The sequence below is a fragment of the Psammomys obesus genome, unplaced genomic scaffold (assembly GCF_907164565.1).
Source record: "Psammomys obesus unplaced genomic scaffold, mPsaObe1.curated_primary_1811, whole genome shotgun sequence".
Taxonomy (NCBI): domain Eukaryota; kingdom Metazoa; phylum Chordata; class Mammalia; order Rodentia; family Muridae; genus Psammomys; species Psammomys obesus.
Genome location: NW_026596234.1, coordinates 12535220 through 12543173, shown reverse-complemented (window position 1 = coordinate 12543173; position 7954 = coordinate 12535220). Strand labels below are relative to the sequence as shown.

General features: G+C 52.4%; 1 protein-coding gene across 1 annotated transcript; it reads right to left on the bottom strand.

The window, feature by feature from the left end:
* Positions 1–2179: 2179 nt before the first annotated feature.
* Positions 2180–6261, bottom strand: Ocstamp (osteoclast stimulatory transmembrane protein). Its single transcript, XM_055595926.1, has 3 exons — positions 6218–6261; positions 3450–4449; positions 2180–2587 (listed from the first exon to the last, which is right to left on the bottom strand). The coding sequence occupies exons 1-3, from the start codon at positions 6259–6261 to the stop codon at positions 2180–2182; spliced, it is 1452 nt and encodes a 483-aa protein (XP_055451901.1).
* Between the last annotated feature and the right edge of the window lie 1693 nt (positions 6262–7954).

Sequence of the window (7954 nt, the reverse complement as noted above, 5' to 3'; positions counted from 1 at the left end):
TTTCTTCCACCATGTGGGAGCTGGGAACAGAGTTCAGGTTGTTCCATAGTATGGCCCCTGCTTCCCACAGATCTGTCTAGATGCAAAATTCCCAAGGTAACCGGTGTGTGCTTCAAATTCAGATGCTGACGTTCTAGCTTCTCAAGTAATGGTCTCAAGAGGTGGTTCTTCAGGGGTTCCTGTGGTTAGGCCTCCATGGAGGGTTAGCAGCCAGCTGAAAGAGGGCCTCCTTCCCAGCTCGGTTGTCCTCACAGACTGGCAACTACAAGTCTGTTTGTCTAGTTTGAATTTATTCTCCTTTTTTTTTTTTTCAATACCACTGGAGGTACTTAATTCAGAGAAATTATATTAAATATAATAATCTGATTCTATACCTGAAAGGAAAATATCTAAGCCCTGCCTTTCTTCCTTCTCTTTTCTTTTCCCTGTGTGTGCACAGTTTGGGTATGTAAGTGTGTGGATATGAACATGATCGTGTGTGTGCCTCTGGGAACATGGAGAGCATAGCAAGCATATGGAGGTCAGGGGAGAGCCTCTGGCATCAGCCTTCACATTCCCCACGACTGGGGCTGGCTCTCTGCTTTTCTGCTCTGTGTTCTGGGCTAGCTGTAATTCTAGCACTTGGGAGGTGGAGGCAAGAGGATCAAGAAGTCCAAAGCAGGGCTGGAAAGATGGCTCAGAGGTTAAGAGCACTGGCTGTTCTTCCAGAGGTCCTGAGTTCAATTCTCAGCAACCACATGGTGGCCCACAACCATCTATAATGAGATCTGGTGCCCTCTTTTGGTGTGCATGAAAACAGAGCACTCATGTATATAAATAAATAAATAAATCTTAAAAAAAAAGAAAAAAAAGAAAAAAAGGAAGTCCAAAGTTACCCTTGCCTACATAGTGAGTTTGAGGGCATCCTGGGCTATATGAGATCCTGTTCCAAAACAAAAAACACAAAACAAAATAAACAAAGAAAAGAAAAGAAATGCCATCTTAGTTACTTTCCTATTGCTGTGATAAAGCGCCCATGACCAAGGCAACCTATAGAAGAAAGAGTTCATTTGGGACTTAAAGTTCCAAAGGGTTAGGGTCCATGACCATCATGACAATGAGCGTGACAGGCAGTCATGGTCCTGGAGTAGTAGCTGAGAGCTCACATCTTGAGAAACAACCATAAGGCAGGAAGAGATAACTGGGAATGAAGTGAGTCTCTTAATTCCTCAAAGCCCACTCCCAGGAATATACCTCCCCCAACAAGGCCACACCTCCTAACCCTTCCCAAGCAGTGCCGTCAAACTGGGAACCAAGTATTTAAATATATGATTCTGTGGGGACATTATGACTCAGACCACCATAGAGGGGAAGAATCCATTGTAGCCACAACCACAGTGACGTGGTTTATGACCCGTGCGTTTGTGATGCCATGATGTTCTGAAAATAAATGTGAACCTTGTGTTTCACAATAGTTATACAGGTTTTGGGGCTAATACTCCTTACGTTTCCTGCTCTGCTTTCCTCAACCCTCCCTCTCCACAGAGCCAACACCTTCTTCAGTCTTAAGAACATTTGATTCTGTTTTACTGAATGGAGTGTTGCCTGATGCTCCACTCTTGAAAGTCAATCAAGGACTTACAGTTTGTTATCTTATTGTTGTAGTTGTTATTTTTTTACTATGGGAAACTAAAGGCCACACATGGCTAACCAGAGGCCAGGCGTCTGTCCCTTCTCTGAAATTCAAAATTGAGCAGGGTGTCTTGTGTTTTTATTTGCTAAGCTTAACGAGTCTAGATGGGAAGGCTCCGAAGGAGCCGGAAACAGTCAAACCACTTCTTATATTTAATAAATATAGTTGTTTAGGAGATCAGACTTTCAGATTAACATACATTCCGAGGATCCAGAAGCTTCTAAATCGGTGGGGAGCTGAATTAATCCACAGGCAGAAGCTGTACGAGGATGTCACCGGGCAATCTCCATCTAGCCGGAAGGAATTGAGCAGTCCTGGTCCTCCCCAACTTCCACGACTCTTCACTGCATCCCTACTCCCCCAGGCCTTCCGCTCGCCATGATTTCATGCACATCCCACGTGAAAAGCAGGTCACTGTTCCCCTGCACGATCGTTACGTAGATAAGGAAAGCGAGGCCCCGAGATGTGTAACGACCCACCCAAGATCACACGGAGGCCGGAGAGAGGTCAAGGGATCTCAGAGCCCTGGCCCCCTGATCGGCATCCCTGGGTTCCCAGGTCCCCCCCGATGCAGGCCTGTCTGTCCAGGTTTTCATTCCGGTCGTGTCTCCTTTGGAGCCGGCCCTGCAAGTGGCTAAGCCTCCTGGCCTCCTGGGCCGGGAAGAAGGAGGCGGCGATGGCGTGCCGCAGGCGCCAGGCGTAGGCCTGGAGCACCAAGGCGGCGCCCGCTAGAAGCTGCAGGGCGCCCGCGCCCAGTGCTTCCCTGACTCTGGGCGGCTGAGCCTTGGGCAGGAGACATTCCTGGGACGTGAAGCGCAGCTCCCACTGGAAGGAGCGCTGTGCCGAGGCAAACGTGCTCTCCACCGGAGGCTGGTTGAGGACGAAGAGGATGAAGTCCAGAACCTTATACGACGCCTTCAAAACAGAGAAAAGGGTTGAGTCAGAGGAGCCATCAGGCCCTTCCCTAACTCTGCCACCTACAAAATGGGTTGAGGGAGGAGAAACTGTGACTCAGTGGCCATTAAAGCTGCACCACACAAGTCTGACTTGTTATTCTTATTACCTTTGAGTAAAGTATTTTTAGAGAAACTAATAAAAGTTGAGGATGGATCAATGGCTCCAAGGGTAGGGTGACTCTCCTTGGAGAGCCAAGGGCAGAATGCAGGAAGCCCCCGCCCGGTTCCACCCAATCGCTGTGTATACCAGGAGTACTGGCTCACTCAGGAGGCAGAGGCAGGTGGATCTCTGTGATTCGAGGCCAGCCTGTTCTGCATTCTTGAATTCCAGGTCACTCAAGACTACATAGTAAAAACCTGCTGTCCAAAAAAAAAAAAAAAAAAAAAAAGGCAATAAAACAAAAAGCAAACAAAACAAAAGCCCCACCAATCAATGCTTATAGGGTTGATGGTCTTGCAAACTTGATGGGATCGAGAAATGCCCACGACAGTGTTTTCATGGAGAATTAGGTCATTGGGGCTCTGTAATAACCAATGATTCAATTCATTGATGGGTCTACAACACAAAGGTGTTGTTGGAAGGAGGTGAAAAGGCAGGAGATGGGGCCCAGCAGGAGGAAGCTGCCACTGGGGGTGACTGGGGGCTGTACCTAGCCCTGGCCTCTTCCTGTGTTCCATTTCCCTGTCTCTTGTCCCCCTAGGCCTCCATGCCATCTGTCTGTCAGACTCCTAGGTGCATCCAAGGCTGATGACTCAGAGGCCAGCCAGTCCAGACCCCTCTCATCTGAATGTTCCAAGAGCATTCCCCTCCCAGCACTTACATCATACTTGACCGTGAGTGTGATGGGGACAGTGGGCAACTTCTGAGCCCAGGCCACAGCTGCCTGTGCCAGGAGGAAGGCTCCGTAGTCTGTGGCCACCGCCACAGCTGTGGCCACCAGGAACAGTGCCAGAAGCCCCAGCCTTAGGAGGCAGCTCAGCAACTCCTCCTGCGACAGCTTCGGCTGGGCTGTTTGGAGCAGCCAGGGAGGCGGGGAGGCCAGCAGATGTGTGGCACCAGCCTGGGCCAGCTGCTGAACCAGCTGCCGGGTGGCGTAGATATTGTCGAAGCGCAGGTCAGTGAGGTAGCAGTGAAGGTACCAGGCCGCCTCGCCCAGGAGGCCCAGCATAAACAGCCCAGCGATCACCCGCTGAGTCCCCATTGCCGCCTGAGCCAGGACCTCCAGGCCAGAGAAGTCCTCCAGGATCCGCTGAGTGACCCTGTGTGTGTGAAAGCGGAAGGCTGAGCCATTGCCCTCCGCCTCGAATGCCAGGCTCCGGCTGACTGCCTGGCCGGCTGGGCCCAGTTCCCTGGCTGCCTGGTGCAGCTGCTGAGTAGTGTTCAGTAGACTCTCCAAAGAGCCCTGGGTGACGCAGCTCAGCACTCGCCCAGCTGCCTGCACGTTGGCTAACATGTTTGGCACCACAGCAATGGCCAGGTTGGCTACGCTGTAGGACAGGAGCAGCCGGCAGCCCTGCTGGGAGCCCAGGGTAGGCACACTGAGTGCAAATAGGCACCGGATGGGGGGCACCAGGCCTAGACTCAGGAAGACCAGGACACCACAGACAGCTGTCACTGAGGCAGGGGGTCCCAGAGGATAGAGCTGCAAAGAGAGCAGCCAGTGATGAACCAGGCCTGCGACCACACTGGCCAGGGAGACGCATAACAGAAGCTGGATCAGCAGTTCCTTACAGCTGGCTGGGACAGGCTGAGAGAAGGCGGTCCAGGCAGCCTGCAGCGGGACCACTGCCTTGCAGATCGACAGACGCCAGAACTTCCACCTGCACACAGGAAATAGGGGGGCGGGGCCCTGTGTCAGGAGGGAGTGGTTATCCTCTGTCCCACCAGCCAGGATACCAGCAGACCCCTCCCTCTCTCAGCCACAGGAACAGGCACAATTCCCAGAGAGACCCATCAGAAGGAACTCCATCTATGCGGTAACACAAGCGGAAACAGTCCCCAGGAAGGCTTGACAGGGTTGTCAGTCAGCAGCCCAGTGTCTGTGTCATACTTGGCTGTGTGGGGCTAGGTATCTGGACTGAGGCCATGTTACAGGCTCTGGGGAGTAGCAGGTAAGCTGTGGAGGGAGAACGAGCATGGCTGAAATAGAGGATGTAGGAAGAGGAGAGAGTGAGGAGGCACAATTTCACCCGTGTGTGTGTGTGTGTGTGTGTGTGTGTGTGTGTGTGTGTGTGTGTATACCTCACTGTTGGTCCCATTCATATTCTTCTTTACAGATCTCAGTGTCCCCTCCATCCCTTACAGGCAAGGAGATGGCCTAGGTGGCTATCTCTTGGGGACCTTTTCTCTTCAACCAGCCTTAGTCATTAAACAAACACCTATCTATCTGTCTGTCTGTCTGTCTATCCACCTATCTATTGTATATTACACATTTCTGCCTGCATGTCAGCATCATTCATTCTCCACCTTAATTTTTTATTTTATGGGTGGGTGCTTGCATGCCAGTGTGTGTGTGTACAAGTCAGAGGGACAGCTTGAAGGCGTCACAGGGCAAGTTACTTGTAGGATCTGTGTCTCTCCTTCCGTCACGTGGGTCTTAAGGACTGACTCAGGTTGCCGGGCTTGGTGTCAGGCACTTTTACCCTGACTGAGATGTCTCTCAGACACTCCACTACCCTGTTCTGAGACAGGGTCTCTCACTGGTCTGGTGCTCACCACTTTGGCTGGGCTGGCTGGCCAGTGAGCCCCAGGGGGCTGCCTCCTCCTCCCCAGTTCTGGGATTGCAGGTGCATTCTCTCATGCCTGGCTTTTTTCACATGAATTCTGGGGATCCGAATCGGGTCCTCCAGCACGTACAGTAGGCACTCTCCTCACAGAGCCGTCTCCTCAGCCCCAACTAATATTTATTCGGCTATCCCATGCTGTGAGCTCAGCATTGGAGGCCCAGCGGTGAGGGAGCAGAAAAGCTCTGATTTCCCAGGTGCTCATGCTAGTTACAGCAGACGGGAGATGACAAAATGGCTGGATTCAGAGGTCAGCTATGAAATCTGGACATCCGGCTTATCGCTGCCATCTGCAGCCATAGCTGCAGATGGCTGGGTGGAGCTGAACATCTGCTGCCTTCGGGTCTGCATGCCTGAGTGCATCCCCTACAGGTGATACATCTCCTACACACGCAGGAGTCTTCGACACCTGTACCCCCTTCCTGGCCTCCGAGGACACTTAGGGGTCAGGGTACACAGTACTCTACACACAGCATGATTATTTTTGGAACAGGGAACTGCTGCGGTAGTATCAGCTAGCCCAAATGGTTTCAAGAACTGGAAGCCATGTCCGGCACTCAGTCAGCGGCAGCAGGGGATGACCTAGCTCTCCCTCTGAACCTCACCCTCTGCACGGGCCTCTCCTTCAGTTCCCACACAGCCTTAGCGCTGCTGCTATTATCTCCACCCCATGAGGAGACAGCCAGGGCCTAGGAAGGTGAGGGTTCACAGGTGGTTACAGCTAGTGAGGAGAAGGCTTGAGCCTACACCCATTTCAATGGACTTCTCCTGCGTGAGGTCCTTGCGTCTCAATCCCCAGACCTACCCCAACCTGATGAGCTGTTCCGTGGCTCTCCTGATGTTCCTCATGGTCTTTGAGAGTGGTGTTCAGACAGCTGCTGTGGCAGCCACGGCAGGTGGAGAGGAAGTGTGAGGATGGGAGAGTCCTGTCACTTCTGCTTCCCTCCCTCCCGTCTTTAATCAAACCCTCCTGGGGCCTGGGCCCGCTGCCTCATCCTCTCCTGAAAGGCAGTCAGGAGTAGCGAGGCGTGGGAGGAGGGAGACACATTTTCCAAGCAATGCCTATGATCCTGAGGGCAGGAAGATAGAATTAGCCCATTTCACAGGGTTTGGAGAAACCATGCAGCTCACTCAACAGAGGAACTCTTCTCTTCTCCCCCTGTCCCTCCTTCCAATCCCTGACTCTGGGAATGGGAACCTGCAGGAGACCTGCAGAGACCCTAAGGGACACGCTGTGCTGTTCTTAGCCATGGTGTAAAGCCATAGAAAGGGAATAATAAATGCAGCCTGCACTGGAACCAGTAGGTGCTCAATAACTGTGCATGTCCTTGTGGTAATTGCCCTCCAGGACTTGGTCCCCAAGAGGCCTCCTCAGCCATGGGGCACAGCTGATGGGATTCAACTTGCCAGCCACTTTCCCTTATAGGGACATTCTGCCGGCCATGGGGAAGTGACTTCACATAGTACATAATTGAATGAGACACCTTCAGCAGACCCTCAGAGGGCTGTGAGACCCTCCAGGAAGCCAGGAGCCTTCACAGGTGGCAGCTCCGCCATTCAGCTGGCCTCTGTAGGGGCCCTGGGCTAGAGGCAACAGAGCTAAATGCAAATGAAGACTTTCGCTCTACTGGGCTGTGTGATCTTGGGTAAGGCACTGTTCCTCTCTGAGGTCTATAAGTCCTTCCAATATAAGAGAGCAAAGCACCTACCTGATGGGCTTGGAAATGCACACAAAGCATTCAGCAGGCAGTACATAAAGGAGCTCATGCTGTGAGCTCCTCCAGCCTGAGTTCTAGCCTTGCCTGAGTGGGCTCTAGGATGCTCAGACCTGACTGCTCAGGCCAGATGTCCTCCCTGCCACTCCTAACCCCCCTCCCCACCTCTACCCGGACTTGGGTCTCATCAGGACTTAGAACTACATCCCATAAAACATGACCAGCCTTTGCCCAGCTCTGTAGCTAGTTGGGTAGCAAACAGAGGCTATTTGGGGAGGCCTCAGGTGGCTGAAGGAGAGTTGGAACACAGGGCCTGGGGAGGAAAAGGGCAGGAGATATTTTCGGGTTCTCTTGGAACAAGTGGGCAGTCATCTCTGCTCAGGCAAAGGCTGACCTGATCTCAAGGCCCACAGCATCCTGAAGGGCTCCTGAGTCATTGGAAATCAACAGGGCTGGGCTGGGGGGTGGGACTTTAATCTGGAAGTAATCAGAGCCACGAGACAGAGAGGAAGTGGGAGTCTTCAGCTGTTCCCAGGGCCACAGGGTGTTAGGGTTCTTGTGGTTTTCAGCATAGGGGTGAGAAGGTGGCTGAGAACGCAGAGATGGCTAAAACCTCATCTGTTTAGGCTGTGGAGCTGGCTCAAGTGGTAAGGTATTTGCTGTGCAGGTGTGAGGACCTGAGTCCTAGCCCAAGAACCCATGGGAAAAAACTGGCATGTACTCCTAGTCCCAAATCTGGGGAGGTGGAAACTGGGTTCCTGGAGCTTGCTAGCCTGCTAGCCTGGCTGAAGGGCATCTCGAGGTTCCTTGAGGTTAGTTGAGGGTTG

Excerpts from the sequence above, each read along its gene's own strand:
- Ocstamp (XM_055595926.1), bottom strand. The coding sequence starts at position 6,261 with ATGAGGAACATCAGGAGAGCCACGGAACAGCTCATCAGGTTGGG. Across the intron at positions 4,450-6,217 it reads GAACAGCTCATCAGGTTGGG|GTGGAAGTTCTGGCGTCTGT; the intron begins GTAGGTCTGGGG and ends TCCTGTGTGCAG. Across the intron at positions 2,588-3,449 it reads CACTCACGGTCAAGTATGAT|GCGTCGTATAAGGTTCTGGA; the intron begins GTAAGTGCTGGG and ends TCTGTTTTGAAG.